The 19,850-nt window shown below is 41.6% G+C and overlaps 2 protein-coding genes and 1 pseudogene across 2 annotated transcripts in view; 1 reads left to right on the forward strand and 2 right to left on the reverse strand.

Moving 5' to 3' along the window:
• rnf19b (ring finger protein 19B) overlaps positions 1-6,590 on the reverse strand; it is a 42,935-nt gene extending 36,345 nt beyond the window's left edge. The window contains exon 1 of the mRNA XM_088329360.1: positions 6,440-6,590. The gene's annotated coding sequence lies outside the window, so the exon portion shown is untranslated. The remainder of the gene's footprint in view (positions 1-6,439) is intronic.
• Positions 6,591-7,885: 1,295 nt separating this feature from the next.
• ak2 (adenylate kinase 2) lies at positions 7,886-19,609 on the reverse strand. Its single transcript, XM_088329361.1, has 7 exons — positions 19,390-19,609; positions 17,231-17,356; positions 17,050-17,160; positions 15,977-16,071; positions 13,092-13,164; positions 10,900-11,122; positions 7,886-8,075 (listed from the first exon to the last, which is right to left on the reverse strand). Exons 1-7 carry the CDS (start codon positions 19,486-19,488, stop codon positions 8,068-8,070), a joined length of 735 nt encoding a protein of 244 aa, XP_088185487.1. The 5' UTR covers positions 19,489-19,609; the 3' UTR covers positions 7,886-8,067.
• On the forward strand, positions 8,461-8,621 carry LOC148371339 (U2 spliceosomal RNA; annotated as a pseudogene).
• Positions 19,610-19,850: the final 241 nt, after the last annotated feature.

Raw genomic sequence — 19,850 nt, forward strand, 5'->3', positions numbered from 1 at the left:
TCGATAGATTTACTCAAAAGGTACAGAATGTAACGTATGACTGTGCTCAGCATCCGTAGATGCGGTGCGGGTCACACAATTCTCTTGCCTCAGGGCAGGGGGCAATGGTGTACCAAAGACTCTGATTTTGCCGCACACCTCGGCCCCAAACATTGTGGTTCTCAAGTGGTCTAGCTTCAGGACCCACCATTCCAACCAAATGACACGTTGTGACCCAAATTGAGAAAAATAATCCACTTCTCAAATGTATCCAACGAGAGGATTGTAGATAGATAGATAGATACTTTATTCATCCCCGAAGGGAAATTCACATTTCCAGCAGCATCCCTGAGCTGAGAACAGTACAATAGTAAAGCCAAAAGAATGCAATATACAAATACCCAGTGTGACGTGCAAATGCCCACTGTAGCGTGTTATATAGAGTAACTAAATAGCGCTACACAGAATACATATTGCAGTAAAATTCGGTAATATCCAATGTAGGTGGTGTGGTTTAATGTGGGCCTTTACTCTGCCGGGTGGAGTTAAAGAGCCTCATGGCATGAGGAAGAAAAGATCTCTTCAGTCTGTCCGTAGTACAAGACAGTGACAGCAGTCTGTCGCTGAAACTGCTCTTCTGTCTGGAGATAATGCTGTGTAGTGGATGCGATGGATTGTCCATGATTGACCGCAGCTTTTTCATTGCTCGTCTCTCAGCTACTGTTGTTAGGCTGTCCAGCTCTTTGCCCACAACAGAGCTCGCTTTCCTAGCCAGTTTATTGAGACGAGAGGCATCCTTCTTCTTGACGCTGCCTCCCCAACACGCTGCCGCATTGTGCAGTTTAAAGCACAGATACTTCCACCTCGTTTTAGTCACTGCTTTTCACATTTCATTCCCCTCATAAATAATGTTCTTGGGACCCATTATTGTGGCCAGATAAAGTAAACAAGGCAAACAAAATCACAATTGAATGAAATGTGGTCCCTCTCAAACACAATTGGGATGGTGCTGATAGACTAAACAGAGATCTAGCGGGGCTTTATGGCCAACTACAGTTATAAAGTGTAGTTGACCCTCTGCATGTTCTTCTTCTTAGCATTGATTTGCCAAAGCAAAGGCCCTGCGAACCCACTACCAATTAGTCCGAGACCCAATTTTGGGTGATGACCCACCAGTTGAAAAACACTGGTAATAGCAAGCTAATATCAAGTCAAGCCTTCCAGCAATTTGTTTCTCGTTGCGTGGATTTATTTTCATAATGAAGGATTACCTATCCAATAATTATTTTATTCAAAAGGAGCAGGGCAAACACTTCATTTACAAGGTAAGGAAATAAACATTTTCTATGCTGCAGTTTATATATTGGTTTCCAATCAAATAATGAATACGATGTAGTTTTTTTCATTTGTAAATCGTACTGCGCCTCACTAGAGACGAGTCTCACTGCGTGTCACAGGTGGATTTTTCAAGAAACAATTAAATGAATAAAGAAAAAGTGCAAAGTTAGCAGAACGAGTGTGTCCGGATCTAGTGACCCGCTGAGTTTTGCGTGTCTGAAGAGGAAACAGCAGCACAATGAATGGACACACGCAAAGAGCAAGCGTGTAATCATCATGGGCTATGTGTAAGGCGAGTCGTTCAATTGCGGGAAGCTGGTGCGCTTACGCGTGAGGTCACAGTTCCGATATTTCTGGGGCGGAAAAGAACTTGTCAGGAAGCAAACCAAGACTGAAAGCGAGCAGACTTTGGCCAAAGATCAATACATCTTTGATAAACTCAAAGTTGTGTCTTCGCAATGTCACCGGTCAGTGAAAAAAAAAGTCATGCCACATATCATCAGAAAGCGTAAACTCTTAGAATATAAGACATGATGACCATTTCAATATACTCATCACAGAAACATTACCATTAGTCTGAAACAAGATATCCAAAAACTAAAAAAACGGCATTGCTCACCGATAACGTGCTCTGGTAGTCAGCTGATGAAACTATTCTCTGCGTGCATGGTCTTGTTATATCCAAGGCAATCCATAGAATCCAACCGTGTAAAATATTGACTCCAAAACACACGGTAATGCTGACAAATAAATAGAAATCCACCTAAAACAGTTCTGCTTTGTCGGACGTTGCTTCTTATAATTAGTTTGTGTCGCCACATCATTTCCGTTTGAAAACAAAAAAACTCGTCAGATGATTTCCAACACGGTCGTCAGCTTCTGACCACTCTCGGCCAAGTCCAAGATTTTTTTCACGGTCCTTAACCTTTGAGGGCCTGTGTTGAACCAAACAACATGACCTACTTCAGCTTCAGAAATCACACATTGGTTAGCCAATGACATTTCCAAAGCAGGCATGTGAAAACAAAATTTAGGCAAAAATAAAACCTTCTATTTCTGTGTGTTCTGACTTAAATTAAGCAATGTAGGTAGCACTTTCAGTGATCATTTCAATTTGGGACAAAACTTAAGAGTGTTACCTTTCAAAGTGAACAAAAGCGTCCATATTATCCAAAGGGTTATAGAACATCATTCAATTTACTTCGGGTACATCTTGGATGGGGATAATAGGTGAATTTTACAAAAATGTTAAAAGGTTTAAGTAGCAATATTTTGAGTGGGTCACTAAAAGTAGGTTGTCACGCCGTATTGGGCCCACAGCCCGCAGTTTGAGCACAAGTAATACATTTCAAAGACTGGTCATTGTAAGAGAGACCCGAGTCTTTGAAAATGTCTACTACCTGTGCGCCCTCCAGTCCAGCTGTGCTGTTGATTTTGAGCCTAAATTATGTATTGCGTCACTTTCGCTGGAAATAAAACACACACAGGAAAGAGAATATTTTAGGAATGGCAACACGCGTGGAAAAGCTTTGGAAAGGGGAATGTGACGAAGGGAGGGTCTCCAGCTGGATGGAACCACAATCATGGCAGATTGTCTCCATCCATAATGTCTCTCTCAAGGGAGGACAGAAACACGCGCTCTTGTCACATTAACACACAGGTGTCAAAGAGGCGGCCCGCGGGCCAAATCAGGCCCGCTAAGGGATTGAATCCGGCCCGCGAGACAATACTCAAAGAAGCGCAGGAGAAAAACAAGCTGCAGGTTGAAATATTTCAACTTGATGTTGCCAAAGCCAGGTGCCTCTCACAAAGACACTGTTGTATTTGTATTTATTTCTCTCTCTCTTTCTCTTTTTCTCTTTTTTTTCCTTCTCTTTTTCTTTCTCTTTCTCCCTTCTGTTTCTCCTTTCCCGTTCTGCTTTCTCTTTCTCCTCTTTCTCCTTTCTCTTTTTCTTTCTCTTTCTCTCTTTTCGCCACCCCTTTTCTCCTACTCTCTCTGTCTCGTTCACTCTCTGTCTCTTTTTCTCTCTCTTTGTTGCTCTTTGTCTCTTTCTCTGTGTCTTTTAACCTCTTTTGCTCTAACTTCCTTTTTTCCTTTTCTACCCTTTGCACTTTCTTTTCTCTTTTCTCTCCTTCTGTCTTTCTATTTTTCTTTGGATTTCTTTCTTCCTCTCCCTTTCTTTTCCCCGTCTCTCATGAATTTTTATCTTTTGTTTCTCTCTCTCTCTCTTTCTTTCTTTGTCCCACCCTCTCTCCTTTTCCCTCCCTCTTTCTCTTATTTCTTTATCTCTTTTTCTTTCTCTTTAATTTACTAGTCCGGCCCCCGACAGAATGTTTGTTCTATTGTGTGGCCCCCGAGTTAAAATGAGTTTGACACCCCTGCATTAACAGAATGGAGTTTTGACACTGTGAACATGTATCTACAATAAAGGACCAAACTGTTACATGTCTCTGGTCTGCACCGGCAGTTTCCAGATGTACTTTTTTCGTTCCAATAGTGATAGTGCAGCACAAAGTATTACGCAAAAGCGATATTATCTGCTCCAAAATCAGACGGACATATGTATCCTGTTGTCGGTAGTGTTTTATTTTCATTCAAATTGGATAAAAGCACACTTTGAACTTATTCAGATTCTGTCTCCATGAGTCAATTGAGGTTACAGTTATTTTAAATTCGAGTTATCCAAGGCCAACGTAAAAATGTTATTCCCTTCAGACGTTTTGATCGTGTAGTCTGCATGCTACATCCGGACGGCTTCTGGATTGAAAATCGGGAGCGAAATTGGAAATGACTGCTTGTATAGAAAAGAGAAGAATTCTTGGAACTTAATGTAAACTGTGAAGTCTTGATTAATAAACTCAGATTATTGAACGTATTTTCATTTTAAATCAAGTCACGTTGTATTCATTTTTAATTCTTATTTAGTTTTTTTTTTTAAGTGTGTTCATCCATCTATATACTGAATCCATATCCCCCTTGGCTTGAGTCAAAACACACAGACATTCACCAAATATTCATTCCACTCCGCTCTTCCCAACCTGACACCGAACATGAAGCCCACAGCCCAACAAGTGGTGAGTTTCTGAGCCTTGCAACCCCTAACCAGCAAAGAGGCTCGACAGCATACAGTGGTTTACCCCCTCCGCATCATATAGTTTGATCCAACTTCGCTCTCAGCAAGCTTTCTCACCACACCAGTTCTTCTCCTTACTGCCTCATTCCTTAACCTATCCAGTCATGTCAGTCAACAAAGTGTTCATAGTATTCAAACATTAAGGCAATCTTTTGGAAGAATTGTTTTGAAAAGTTCATACAATATCTGAACTGAGCGGCGTCACGTGACTAAGTGAATCTATTGATGTCTAGAGATATCTTTGAATATCTTTAATCTGGTATTAGTATCATCATGTGCGTGCCGGATGACTTGGGGGGGCAAATTGCACATCACTGTCCCCATATGCCAAAATGTTAAAAGTTTTTGGTTTTATTTTACAAAACTAGTATAAAAAAAGGTTTTTTGGAGCTAATCTGTAAAAATCAAGGCTTAGGTGGTCAGATTTCCTGGTGTTGCTTCCTGTATCTGACGAACGAGTGTGTGTGGAGGCAGCCCCAAAGGGCGAGTAATCATAGTGAAGCAGTGTGGTGAGAGTCATGAGTATATAAATAGGCACTCTTCAGCAGAACTTATTCCCATCGTCATCATCTAGTCAGAGAGGGATGACGTTTCTAGCGCAACAGCAGGGACACAGTCGCATGAAAGAACATGATCACAATTGTGACCAAAATTATGTGATCAATTGAAGTGGAAACATCAAGCTCTGAAAGTTTTCTTGCAATAAAATGTTATTTTGCAAGCAAAGTGGTGCCTTTGTGTTTAATAAAAGTGTTGTCCGGATACAGTATGTATCACAAATGCAAAAAAGAGGACCTAAGTTCTGCTTAAAATCTATCCTTTCACAAAAGCGTTTTTTCTCGGATTTTCTTGAAAACTGGTATTTAGGAAACTTAGCAATGTTCAACAGTTAAGTCAAGTCATGTTTATTTGTATAACCCTTAATCACAAAGAGTCCCAAAGGGCTGCAAAGGTTATTGCAAACCACAGACCATTATTACAGACTATTATTACACCATCCCCTGATCTAAAACCTACACGAGGGCAAGGAAAAACTCAAATACCTCAACATTAGGAAAATGACGAAACCCTGAGAAGGCACCGCACATGTGGTAATCCTCCTTCAAGGATGACCAGGCTGCAAGGAATGTTGCAATAACAAATAATACACAGATATTGTCAACAAAAAAGATAACTTATTCATATGCTATAGAGTAGAAGTGTGTTTTAAGCTTACATTTAAACATTTCCAGCCTGGAGTAAAAGTTACTCACTCATAGCATACTTTTTTCCTAGTGAAAGATGAGTTAAAGCGTTCCAGTTACAGCCCTTAATCAAATTTTACTAGCTTACTCCACTTTCATAAAATTAATAATGTGTGGCCCGCCAATAATGTTGACCAATAGAAAATTTGTACCATTTTTTTTTAAATCAATTCACTGGGTGACAGTAGCAATTTTTCACAAGACCCAGCGAGTCCAATGATAATGCTACAAAGGCGAGCTACGAGGGTGACTTTATTCAAGACAGACCCTCAAGCATTTTCAGCTTACCAAATCGGTCCTGCTTTAGAAGTTTGGTGACTTCTCAACAAACATTTTTGTTGGCCTTCAAAAGGAGTCAAAATGGCAAAAATTGCCTGGCACCGAAAAACCGTCTAGCATCGAGTTAATTAAATACTCATAATGTCTCTTAGAAAATAAGACATAAGGTAGACAAACTGAATGAGGACAGACTGTCCATACAGTTGTCTCTCCCACCAAGTTAACAGTAATTCAACATGTCCCAGAGATTACCGACATTCGTAACAGGAGATTCTGCTTTGTTAAATGATGCAGTATTTCCAGTAAGGACATGTCAAGACTCGAAACGGAAATATTAGCTTCTAGTGTTTGCTATACTGGGACGTGTACGCCGCCTCTGACGCATGACTAGGGGAAATTTTACGCAGAAAACAAAAAAAACGTCCGTTTCTATCGCCCAGCAACAGCAGAACAGGCTTCACCTACCAGTCTTTCCCCTCCCCTCCTCGACGAGGCAAATGAGTCTCTCGCGTTTTTCTTCAAGATAGAGGGAAGAATAATGTCCGAGACGCGAGTGGCTGACGGATTCGGCGCTCCACAGGCGAAGAAATTGTGGATGCTCCTTCGTGTGCGAACGCTGTGCTTGTGCGTTGTGCGGTCGCCGCAGCACCTCCTCCTTATTCCTCTGCCCCCTCCGCTACGTGACGTCATGGAGGAAAGCCCCGACCGGTGACGTCAACGCGTAGACGTTTCGCCGGACGACGCCCACACCCTTAAAAAAACGCGCTTCCTGGTTTTCAATTTTATACGCGTCAGGTAATTGCTGTTAAAAGTGTCGATAAAAATTTTTCAAACCTCACATTGTTTATTTGCCGTCAAAAGTGTCAATAAAAATTGTTCAAACTCCTTAAAGTTTAAGTACAATTTTAGCTTGGGGGGCACTTAGTTAAGAAAAAAAACTCACGGGGGAGGTGAAGTGGATCAAGCCAGTAAGAGGGAGAGAGAACAAGTGACAAAGACAGTCAGACAGACACAAGGAGGAAGAGATAACTTGTAAGAAAGACAGACAGACAGGACAAGTTAGGCAAAGAAAGAGCAAGTGAAAGGGAAAGAGATAGAAAAAGGTCAGAACGAAAGAGACAGCAAAGAAAGAGAACAAGAGAAAGAACCAAGAACCGAGACAAAAGATAAGAGAAAATATGTGACAAGAGATTAAAAGGTAATGGGAAAGGTGGAGAACTCTGATGAAAAAAAAAACAGTGAAAGAGAAAGAAAGTGAAAGACTGAAAAAAGGAGAGAGAAAACTTAAGATGGACAAGAATAGCGAGAGTGAAAAGGAGATAAATATATAAATATATTGAGAGATACATATAGTAAAAGAGAGGGTCAGAAAGAGAGGAAGGGAAAGAAAGTGAAAGAGAGACGGAAAAGGAAAGTAATCCAGCTCCCGTTGCTTTGCGGGTGGCAGCTGGATTTGTCAACATCAAGTGGACATATTCCGAACTGCAGCTGGTTTTTCTCTTGTGCTTTTCTGGGTCTTGTCTCACGAGCCAAATTAAAATCCTTCACGGGCCTGATCTGGCACAGACTCTGCATGTTCAACACCTGTATACTTAAAAGATCATTATGGACCAAAGGCACTTTTTTCAAATAAACAATTTCAAGGCACACCATCCCACAGTTTACAAAATTCTGTATTCTTAAATTACCATCTTTTGTAAGTATAACATTTTTACCCCTCATTTGTTATCACTGAGGTTCCGGTTATTTATTTTGGATTTTACTACACAGACGATTAACCTGTTTTTTGAAGTTTTACTTCCTTTTCTTTTTGTGTGTAAACGAATGTCCATACTTTACCCACACAGCGTTAGCATTAACGATCTCCTCGACACTTCCAAAATAAGTAAAATAAAATGCAAATACAGGAGATATAAAATAGTTGACTTTTATTGGAAAATCAAGCACCGGGAATGATCAAGAAGAAGCTCGCCTTGCTCTGAATTGGCCACGGCTTGAAGACCGCTATCAAAGCCCCCGTCACCATAAGGATCTCCCTCTCCCTCTTTCATCCAGCGTTCCTCAAGTCCTTGATGTGAGAGCATCTTTGGGAATCAAGCAGCTGGGAAAAAGAACAAAACAAGAGGGTATGTTTATTTAGTTGGAAGCTCAGTCTTTGAAAGCAAGCATCACAGGAGCATTCTGGGAAGTGACATAGACATGAGCTCATATTTTGGTGGTTGGGGGGGGGATAAACGATCAAAGCGCTAGTCTGAGAATGATTATGGGTGAAAGGTTTCTCCTGGGAAAACCCAAAACATCTGCTATTGTTTCCCCACTGCCGCACTCTTGTCTGTATGCAGGAAACGTGTGAACGGACCTTCTGGACTTAACATGGCAGGGAATAAAGAGAAAACTGGTCAACGATAAACCGTTCCTCTTGAAAGCACATTTAGGGGCAAAAACAAATATGATTCAGCCCTGTTTTTGGACTGTGTACTTCATATTCAGTTAGCTTGGCCTTTTAGCTTGGCCTTTGCCATGATCCTTAGCTTGGCCTTTGCCATGATCTTTGATTTTTGCATTCCGGAGATGGAATAAGAGCTTGCTCTGTCCACTCCACGCATCGGCCCGGTATTGCAGTACCTCCGGGAACGGTGCGTTCGCAATGATCGCAGAAAGGCTTTAGGGCTAGGACCTTAGCTTTGCCTTTTGGCTGAGAGTAAGTGTCCCGGCTCCTAGGCTTTGTAGCGTATTATGAACTGACCGATAACGGATAATGGATAATGAATAACGAAGATAGAACAATAACCCTTAAAACCCCCCCCCCCAAAAAAAATCTAGCCATCGTATTTTCCACACTATAAGGCTTACTGTATTATAAGGCGCGACCCACAAAAAAAAAAAAAAAATCCATATATAAGGCTATATGGCGCATGGAATTAAAACTACTGTAAGGGCAAAGGTTGCACAAAAATAAGTGAATTAGTGCATTCATTGATCAGTGTAAATCTATCACTAATCACAATTGGAAAAAATGAAACGCTACAGGAATCGAATTTGAAACGCAGGGGGGAGGCGCCATGTCCAATCCACTAGGAATACAGACAGGTTTTATCTCCCAATCACACCATTTTTCGTTGAAATTATTGGGCTGGGAGGTCAGAATATAGTCAGACATTAAATTGGGCCGTGGAACATAAAAGGTTAGGGACGATTGAAATACAGTATTGAATCGCCAAATCACATTCTTTACAAAACGCACGAGATTCTGAACTGAATGAAGAGAAAAGCATTGTGGGAAGTAATTAGGTCGTTCTGAAAGATAAACGCATGGCAGCATTTCATTACATTTTGTGTCAGTTACAAAGCTTAGTTTGGGCTGAAAAAAGTGAAACGTTCACTGATTTTTACTCACTTTGTTTTCTTATTTCTTATCGAACATATCTGGTGAAATAGTGTGATATTGAAATAAAATCTAATGAATGCTCATGTTACATCTGTATCCCCAGTGATCTAGGGCCGTTTTTCCCAACCTTTTTGAAGGCAAGGCACACTTGTTTATTTTTTTTTAAATCAAGGCACAGTCTGTCCAAAATGGTTGAAACTTCATTCATGTCGTTCCTTTTCTTAAGCTTAAATTGTCATATTGCTTTGATTGACAGTGCAAAGCTATTCCTGAGGTCATCGTGTCTCAGGAGGGAACACAGGTTAATTATTTTAGATCTTTTTACGATATTTTTCAACCTGTTTTATTGTATATTATCTTTTATCTGGAGAAATAGCCAAAAGACTTAGAATGAGTAAGAGCGATGTGCCTGTTATTCAATCAAATGTAATACCTCATGTGAAGATAATAAGTACAGTGGAACCTCGGTTCTCGACCATAATCGATTTCAGAACCCTGTTCGAAAACCGATTTGTTCGATCACCGAAATCATTTTCCCATTAAAAATAATGTAAATCGTTTTAATCCGTTCCAACACCCTGAATGTTTACCTTGAAGGTTTAACATAAACATAAAGCTAACCCAGGCTAATCGTACGTTCGCGTTATCGCAATCTTCCGTACGAAAGATTACGCTAACATGAACGTGTAAAAATAAAAGAATCAGGTTGTTTACAAGTCAATTAGCACCGGTGTCTCCACAAGAAGTGGTGAGCGGTTCATTGGAAAGGGGGCTCCGTTCCAACACCCTGAATGTTTACCTTGAATGTTTAACATAAACATAAAGCTAACCCAGGCTAATCGTACGTTCGCGTTATCATAATCTTCCGTACGAAAGATTACGCTAGCATGAACGTGCAAAAATCTAAAAAAAAAAGGATAAAGAAAATAATTATGAATAGGATTTCTTACCTTTGTGGTGGTCAGCAGAAGGCGCAGGTGGGGTAATCCCTAGCAAGATCAGACACTCCACCTCCTTCATATTTTGCCATTATTTCTTTCTTAGTTGTACGCACTACTTTTCTTTTTTCACCAGTAGCAACTTTGCTGCTTGCACTGACTTTCTTCGGAGGCATAATTAGGGGCTAAAACACTTCGTACACCTATATTAAAAGCGAAAGCAAAACGAAGCACGTCCGCACGCGATAACAGTTGGTCACGAAAAGAGCGATCTACACCCGTACGCCGCTCAGCATCGCACCCTAGCGTACGCACTCACGCATTACCGGCGTTCGAACTCCGATTTGTTCGAACTGAGAGTCGTTCGAAAACCGAGGTACCCCTGTATACAAAAAGATTTTTAAAAAAGGAATCTGCTGCCAACTACTGTTATGGATATTTGTTGAAGTTACTTGGCTGATCAATGGAAGAGAACAAATTTCCTGAACAATGGCATGCTTGTTTGCAGTGATAAAATTGGCACATAGGTTGCAAGACATTGATTCAGTGGATAGGATTTGGAGTTCTCTGCCGCAATCCGGAATATGAAGACAACTTACAGGCGGTGGCGCGAGCCAGGGGGGCCTCGGCGGCGGCCGTAAAGGCGGCCACGATGGAGGCAAACACCACGTCGGGGCTCATGGCGGCATCCACGGCTGAGTGGATTCCCCTGGCGCTGTAGTACTTGACTAGGGGTGCCGTCTGCCGGTGGTAGGCGTCCAGGCGGGATCGCAGTGCCGTTTCGTTATCGTCGCTGCGGCGGATCAAAGGCTCGCCTGTCACCTGAAGGATGTGACAGCCAACCCGAAAAGTAGGGGAGACCACATTTAAGTGCCAGAGCAAAAGGTAAGTTTTAAAATGAAAATGTACTTTTTAAAAAAGGTATTCCCAAATTATTTAACATGCAAAACGTGAGGAACTAGTACGGTAAATTCCAGACTATAGGTCGCGACTTTTGTCACAAGCTTTCGACTCTGCGGCTTATGCATCGATGCGGCATATGCATTTCTTTTCCAACAGCCGCCGGGGGCACCCGAGCAGTAAAGGGAAGGGGCAAGTTTAATGTAACTTTGCGCATGAAGAAAGCTACCTTGAACAGACTCTGATCATGGAAAATGTGTCAATCGAAAGGAGAACGCCAACTAACATATTGGGAATAATTTAACGAGTCTGTTTATTTGTAAACGGAAATAATGTGGCGAGACGAACAGATTACAAGAAGCAACTTCCAAAGAAGCAGAAATGTTAAAGGCAGATTCCCATTTTACTCCCGGCATTATTGTGTTGGAATAAATATTTTACACGGTTGGAGTCTACAGATGTCCTTGATGTAATAAAGCCATTTTTGGAGACATTCAAAGAAGTTGTAGACGGCCAGGGGACGTAATGGTGAGTTAAGCCTGCTTTACGATTTTCGGGTATCTTGTTTCAAGCTGATCGTGATGTTTCTCTGATAAGTATATCTTGAAAAAACTTAAATCCCAGAACTGGAGCTTTTCAATTAAATGTGGCATGACGTATTTCAGTGACTGGTGAGTTTGTGATGACCTATATATGTTTATCAAAAGTCCGGCGGCCCACTAGCGGAACGTTACGGGGTTAAATTAAGGTACCCTATATTTTTCAAACTCTTTCTTTGTAAATACAGACGCTCCCCTACTTACAAACATTTGAGTTACGAAAAGCACTTCAGTAGTGTCATGTACTCTGAAAAAGGTGCAAACAATACAAAATCTAACTTCCAGCAATGTCTGGATATTTTTCGACACCCCGAAAAAAATGTTCGCGTCTACCATTTTACGCAAGTTAAATGATTTAGGTAGGGGAGGGTCTGTACTCAGAAAAAGGCCGTAAATGGCCCGAGAGCCCTTTACGCTCATGAAAAGAGCCAAATATGGCTCACGAGCCCTATGTTGCCGACCCCCTGGAAGCAGTCAAGGTAACGCAAAAGCCAACTGGTGAGGAAAATAAATAAATAAAACACGGAGAGCTGCCAACAGGGGGCTAACCACACCAATGACGAAAGGCGGCCGCAGTCTCAGCGGAAGAACGCAGTACTACCTGGCCAAAATACAAGCAGTGAGCAGCCAGGCTAACCTGGAACCAACAACAAAAAGTGGCAACGGCTGCAGCGTTACACCTGAATCCGCTTGGGAATTAACCAAGGAACACAGCAAAACCACTGCCAACACCGGGCTAGTTGATCAAAAAACACAAAGTGAGCAGTCAAGCTAACTGGGTGCTAACAACGAAAAGCGACACAGTGATAAACCCAAAGCCGGCCAGGAATAAACCAAGGGACACGACCAAACTGGCACCAACGCCAGGCTAGCCGGTCAAAAACACGGCAGCCCACAAGCACCTATTAGGAGCACACAAAACAGGAAAGCCCTCAGCATGGTATGACGCAAGCTGTATAAAATTCTAACAACCTTGACACACGCAGCGAAAAACCTTAAAAGCCACAATTGCCCAACTCCAAACAGAAATGTGCAATCATTCACTGCACTCGCAGTCTGTTTCAAACATGGCCTCACATGTTGTGTTAATGGGATTCCCCATTTTGATGTGTTCCTTCAATGAAGTCAGAGATGGCGGAAACAAGCGGGATAGGTCCATTTTGGGACATAATTTCTTAAGACCCGCGGCATACTTGCATAATTGTGGGTAGGAACACTAAATGTTCTGTGCACGATTGGAAAAAAAAGTATGTTTGGGGATACCTTCGAAAAGAAAACCCTGAACTCCTTACATCATCTTTCATGGCCTCCTTAGGTGGGTTGAACTCCTCATGATAAGAGCGGCCGCTTGGTTGATGGATCAATCTGCCGGGAAAGAAATGAAGGGTGGCAAGATGGAGACAAAGGTCAATGTCAACTCAAACGAAATGACATGCTATGTTGTAGAATGCATAGAAACATTAAAATGCTACCTAAACATACTTTTTAAAAGAAAACACACACAAATACAAAAAATCCAGAAATAAAGGTTAAAAAAAACATCATACATATGAAAATTGTAAAATACTAGTAAGATGAAAACACTTCCCAAAATAAAATCAAAAGTCTAACGTATATCTATAAAAATGCTACAAAAAACACTAGGAACAGGGTTTGTACATCTTTTTCAAGGCCAAATTCAAGCAATTTTTAAAAGGACTTTCAAACCCCATTCTTCAATTCCTACAGTACCATTAAATGAAGTATTATGGTGTGGATCAAACATTTTGCAGATCCACAAATATATATATTTCCTGTGCATTTTTCAAGAAATGTGATTTTTAGATGTTGAGAAAACTATACATTTGTGGATCTGAACAATACATGTGTAAATATATTTGAGACAAATCTCCACCCAATATATATGGGTTGGGTATGATTACAGTAAATGTAGCTTACATTTTCAGTTGCAGGAAGTTCTTCCTGTTACAAATTACCACTGGGAAATGGTCTGCATGTACCGTAAATTCCGGACTATAAGCCGCCACTTTTTTCCCAAACGTTCAACCCTGCGGCGTATTCAGTGATGGGGCCAATTTATGTAATTTTTCTAACGGCCGCCAGCAGCGCTCGAGTACAAAAGGTAAGATTTAGACCGGTGGAATATATGCGCCGAGGAAGACTGCAACTTCTTGGCTTGTGCATAAATTAAATTAGCGTAAACATACCCTCATCATGCAAAATGCAAAAAGAAAGGCACATGACGCAGCTTTCAAGCTAAAAGCAATCGAGCAGTCCGATAAATAAGGAGCGAGCGTGTTGCTAGCGTGTTTTGGAATAAGGGAGCGTGGGACGACGTCTATATGACAAAGTTTCTTTCCGACACTGAGGAAGACGACTTTGATGGCTTCAGTTCTAAGGAGGAAGATGAGGACGGTTTACCATGATTTTTACAAGTACGGTATGTTTTTTTAACAGACCCGTTTACTGTGTTGCGAGCGTGTTGCTACCATTAACTGCCCTGTCGCAGGCACCGTTTGGGAGGAAAGTTATTTTATTATTATTAAAGCTTTGAAAACTCTCTCGGTGTACCGTCTTTCTTTGTAAATATGTGTAACCATGTATAATCTGTATTAGCAACTGTATATTTTTGTAATGCATTTATTTCAGACACTTATTCTGATATATTTTGCACGGGCGAATAAAAAAGAAGGGGCAAAACAAATGCGGGGTGACGGGAAGTGGGGACCGGTAAATGTTAGTGTTGGTGGACGCGGCGGACAATAGTGGATATATATTTTTACCACCCTTACCTTTGAAAATATACACTTTTTTCCTTGGATTACTTTCAACGGGACCCGGACTCTGCAGGTCTGCATCAAACCTTAAGTACCGTTATCATTTTCCGTTCATTTTGCCGGCTGTGATTTTTGGACTCTGTACTTTTATGAAGGACATTCAGTTTCAATCGCGGGACTTAAAGTCGGGTTTGGGTTATTTTGTGTTACATTTTTTTAATGTGGGCGCATGCGGCTTATATACAGGTGCCACTTGTGTAAGTACAAAATCGGTTTTCCTCTTAAAATGTGGTGGGTGCGGCTTGTAATCAGGTGCGCTCTATAGTCCGGAATTTACGGTATACAACGCTCTTCTTGGTCACCGAAGACCTCCAAAACACTTTTACAAAGTGCTTCACACCCATTCACACACACACCAATATGAACTGATATCAGGGGGCTCGGGCTTCATTGTTTTGGACAAGGACTCTTCGACATTTAACGCCGAGAAGCCAGGAATCGAACCTACGACCTCTGTAGTGTGTCCATAGTAGATTTTTTTGTAAATCTGTAGCATTACTGAAGGTTTTTTGGGGGAGTATTTTTGTAGTACCAGTATTTGTGTAGTAGTATTTTTGTCCCATTTCCATGGGTTAGCATTTGAAGTTTAGCTGATTTGCCACTACGCGTACTTTTCTGCATTGCGCAGTACCAGGACAGGAGTGCGGTGATGCACTACTACTACGCGGCTCAGGAAAAGTTTCGAAGGTCAACAAGTGCTGTACTTATATTTTTTGTAGAATTACTTAAGTTATACTTCTGTAGTATTTTTTGTAATATTTCCATAGTATTTTTTTTTGTATAGCTGTAGTCTTACTGCAGTGATATCTTTGGAGCATCTTTATAGTCCTGGTATCTTTTCAGTATTACTGTAGGATTTCTGCAGCAGCACCCTTTTCCTATTTACTCTCTTCCTTTATGTGCTACCTTAATTTATGCATGACTCAAAAAATGTCCACAACTGATGCATAATCCTTGCACTAATACAAATTTCATTACACCCTGCTACGGTGTGGCATGCAGCTTGCCTTTTAAGCGTGATCCAAAGGGCGCGATGAAGCTTTATAAGAAAATGCCATACAAACTAATGTCAGCGGCTGTTAATCCCAAGGGGAAAAAAAAAATGCACTGGCAAAGCCAAGCCACGCCACCAGTGAGCACTGTCTGCGTGATTTTCAAGCATAGTTGTTGAGAAACATGGCAACAATTTCCATTATTTACAAGCACTAATATATCCTAGAAAACACAACATTAAAAATCAAGCATTATCAACTATTTCAAGCACTTAAGGACCCTGTAGGAAAAGTCAAAACAGACCATATCAAGTGAAATGCCAAACAGCGAAACCTAGCAAAAATCACCTGCCACAGATCCTGCGCACCAGCAGGGAATCGTCAACGGAAAACTCGATGACCGAGTCCAGCTTCTCGTGCCGCTTATCCAGCAGCTCGTCCAACTGAAAGCGGACAAAAAAAAGTGTAAACCAAGGCCAACTGCAAGAGGCAGCCAATCCAACTTGGGCTGCAACAACTAATTATTTAAATTGTTTATTAAGATAGTTTATAACCAATTTGATCCCAAATTAGTTGTATCGCGTGATTTGAGACACTACTTACGTTATATCACTGTAAATGAGAGTGCACACACTTCTGTTGTGACGCGAGTGTTGCAGTACCACTTTTCTCCGGCAGATGGCGCCAAGACCCATTTCATAAAGAAGTTCTTACATTTTTTTTTTTAGATCTTTACAAACAAAATTGGCATAAGAGTTTCAACTCTGTAGTGTTTGACTGTTTCATCATGAAACAAACGGTCAATAATAATAATGACATGTTTAACTCTACTCAAGGGCTCGCTTCTTAAGCCTTCTCATATTGGGAACGATTATCATATTCCAAGAGTTAGCAAAGAGAACAAATGTATTGAAAAAAAAAACAATATATAGGTTGACATTTATGATATATTGTTTGTGGATAAAACAAAATGCTACACATTAAAATGAAACGTATTTATCATTATATTTTTGTGTTGTATGATAAGTGGATGGGCGTAATTAGATCTCTTAACCACACGAGTCTTAGGAGGAACCATTTCCTGTGTTGTGTCTTGGGCAAGTACAACCAGGTGGCACCCATCTCTCTCCAGGCCTTTGGAAATAGTTGTACGAAGAGTGTCTAACGTGTTTGCAGGTGTATAGCATATATTGTATGTATTTTTCTTTATTGCCAAGTTAATTGACAAACACTTTCTATAATATAGATATTCAGTTGTTTTGTGCACTTTTTTTCTATCAGTCCAAAACTTCAATATTTGAATAAAGAGACGGAAACGGAAGTCTTTAAGAAATCTGATTCATCAAAAAAAAAAAAAAAAATTGACCGAGTCATCGGTGAGGACGATATTGTTTCGTTGCAGCCCTGAATACAACACTCACCAGCTCGGCTTGCTTCACGGTACGAGGAAAGCCGTCCAATAGAAAGCCTTTCCTGCAGGGGGGCGTGTCCAGATTGTTCTCAATGAGTTCTACCACCATCTCGTCGCTAACCTAAACCGCAGCGATAGCTTAAAAGGGACCCCCACAATCGCCCCTGTCGGACGGCGCGAACGACGCTCACCAGTTTGCCGGCGTCCATCGTCTGTTTAAGCTTTTGGCCAAGCGGCGATCCAGACGCCACCATGGCCCTCAGCATGTCCCCGGTAGAAAGGTGGCAGACGCAGTAGCGCTCGGCTAGTCGAGGAGCCTTGGTTTAAAAAAAGAATGGACATTCGTTATCTTATTTCTTTGTTGTGCTGAATGTTGCTGCTTCAGTCGTTATTTATTATTGCACTTTTCTTCTGATGCACTTACAACTTGGGCCAGTCACCTACCACTACTTTGTGTATGTTGCCTGGAGGTAAGATCATGGGCCCGGGCTTAAAAAGTCAATCATTAAGTCGGGCCGGCCGACTTTTCCTTGCGCCATTTTTCCCTTTTTTCCCCCTTAGTAGAGGATCTGCACTCATGCAGCTACTTTTCTAAAGGAATTATTTAGATAAATAAAATTCTACCAAACAATCAGATTAACTCCAAATCACCTTATCCAAAGAAATTTTCCTCCTCTCTGTTGGGGTAAAAGAGGCGCCGCTTCCTCCCTCCACCTCGCACGCGGCAGTCATTTTCGCTTCTCGCCAATAGCTTACAAGCTTTACAATCCATCTGCTTTTCAACTAAATATTTCACTATTTGAAGCTTGTTATCTGCAGTATATGATTTTCTTTTTGGTGCCGTTTCATTTGGCGTCACTTTAGTTCTCTGCACGTCGCTGAGATAAGCGCTTCAGTGCCAAAACATTTATTTAGGCGCTGCACTTGCATTGAGGGACTCGAGTAAACCCCAAGCTGCGCAGTTCAGCTGAAACGCACAGTTCGGCACTTATGTACGCACCGTTGGAGTAAAGCTTCATGTTTAACTCAGCAGAAAATTCAAGCTTCGGGTTTATTTCGGGCTCGCTTATGGAATCAAGTTAATCAGTCTGGTTTGAGCAGGTTCAGATTTATGTACCCGCGACTCAGGTTGGGCCGGGCTGAATTTTGTAGGACCGATCTTACCTGCAATAATGCCGATTCATTTTTTAAGTCTTTTTTCTGGAGTGCCAAGTCTTATTTTTTAGTAAACAATGTACACTACTTTATGATAATTGACAGTAAAGACGTTTCTAATCTAAAAGGAACCGAATATTGAATGAGCTGCTTTCTAAATGTATTTTCAAAATCAAGACTTCAAGAAGGGCAGCACGGCGGCGCAGTGGTTAGCGCTTGTGCAGCACAGTTCATGTCATGGGAACCTGTCGTGGGTTCAAATCCAGCTCCAGACATCCTGTGCGGAGTTTGTATGTTCTCCCCGTGCTTGCGTGGGTTTCCTCCGGGCACTCCGTTATCCTCCCACAATCCAAAAACATGCATTTCAGGTGAATTGGCCGGTCCAAATTGTCCCTAGGTGTGAATGAGCGAATGAGTTGTCTGTCCCTGTGTGCCCTGCGATTGGCTGGCAACCAGTTCAGGGTGTCCTCTGCCCAGTGCCCGGAGATGGCTGGGATGGGCTCCAGCCCCCCCGCGACCCTAATGAGGATAAGCGGTACGGCTGATGAGATGAGATGAGAAGACTTCAAGAAATGGTAAATTTTCATGAAATGAAAGTAACATTAAAAAGGACAGAGTGTATAAATTTGTTTTTAGTTTACATGAGCCTCAACCAATAACCCACCATTTTGTTGCAACAGTTCCCCGAAAATCTTGTGAAACTCTGGGGGGAGGCTTGCAGTTTGATCACTTTGAGTGTCTGGAGTTTGTATTCTTCGATGTGTGTTTTTAGCTCTTGTTTTCAGTAGCACAACAAATAAGGACACGTCTATTGGTCAAATAGTACACACTGTCCGTTAACACCGACTTCAAACCCTAATTTGATATTCTGCAAAATGAGATTGGATAAATACAACAGTAATAGAATAAGTAATTGTATTGACTTACATTCATTTGAACGTGTGAAAATAGGCTTTTCTGTACAAATTGAGGTTGTCGGTTTTTTACTTAAATAACAGAGACGCCCGGCATTCTTTAAAAAAAAGATTTTTAGAGTAACAGAATGAATAAATAAATAACAATTAAACAAAAATCTATTGCCGTCTGACAGGAAATCGAATTGGGGTCTTTTCCAAATTAGCATTAGCATCCGGCTAGATTCCACGCGTACGAGATAGCCGCAACAGGCTAACGCTAGCCGCCTCCTTTCGCTCACCTGAGTTCCTTTCCCGGCCCCGGGTGGACCAAGCAGGATGGCCCGGATGCCCTCGTGCACGTCGGCAATTGCCTCTTTTAGCTGCACGCTTGGAGCCATCGGCGGAAGGTGGCAGCGGACCAAAGGAGAAACTTTATCCCAAGTCTGACGGAGAAGGTTGGGCGGCTGACAGCTGAGGCAAGTCGGCCGCTGGAAAGAGCGAGGCGCCGATTTCTATTCGCTGAAACGCGGCCAGGCACCGCCTCCAATTTTGATTAGTTATAGAGTGCTTCGAGGTCCTAAGATTACCCACAATGCATTGCTGGCGGCCATTTTGGAAGTCCACAAAGCTTTTCACTTCATTGGTATTGTTCAGCGAACCAGTTAGATTCTACATTATAATGCCGAATACGTGCGTTATTGTTGGCTGTTGTAGCCGAGGGGTAAAGGGTGGGAAGGGCTTCTTTAGACTTCCGAAGAGT

Source organism: Urocampus carinirostris, chromosome 2, assembly GCF_059441175.1.
Source record: "Urocampus carinirostris isolate Australia breed hairy pipefish chromosome 2, RoL_Ucar_1.0, whole genome shotgun sequence".
NCBI lineage: Eukaryota > Metazoa > Chordata > Actinopteri > Syngnathiformes > Syngnathidae > Urocampus > Urocampus carinirostris.

Bases quoted from the DNA above. Each gene is read 5' to 3' on its own strand.
- ak2 (XM_088329361.1), bottom strand. From the start codon at position 19,488: ATGGCTCCAAGCGTGCAGCTAAAAGAGGCAATTGCCGACGTGCACGAG. The intron at 16,072-17,049 runs GTGAGTGTTGTA...GTCCGCTTTCAG, and splicing joins CCGTGAAGCAAGCCGAGCTG to TTGGACGAGCTGCTGGATAA. The intron at 13,165-15,976 runs GTGATTTTTGCT...CTTTCCCGGCAG, and splicing joins GTGCGCAGGATCTGTGGCAG to ATTGATCCATCAACCAAGCG.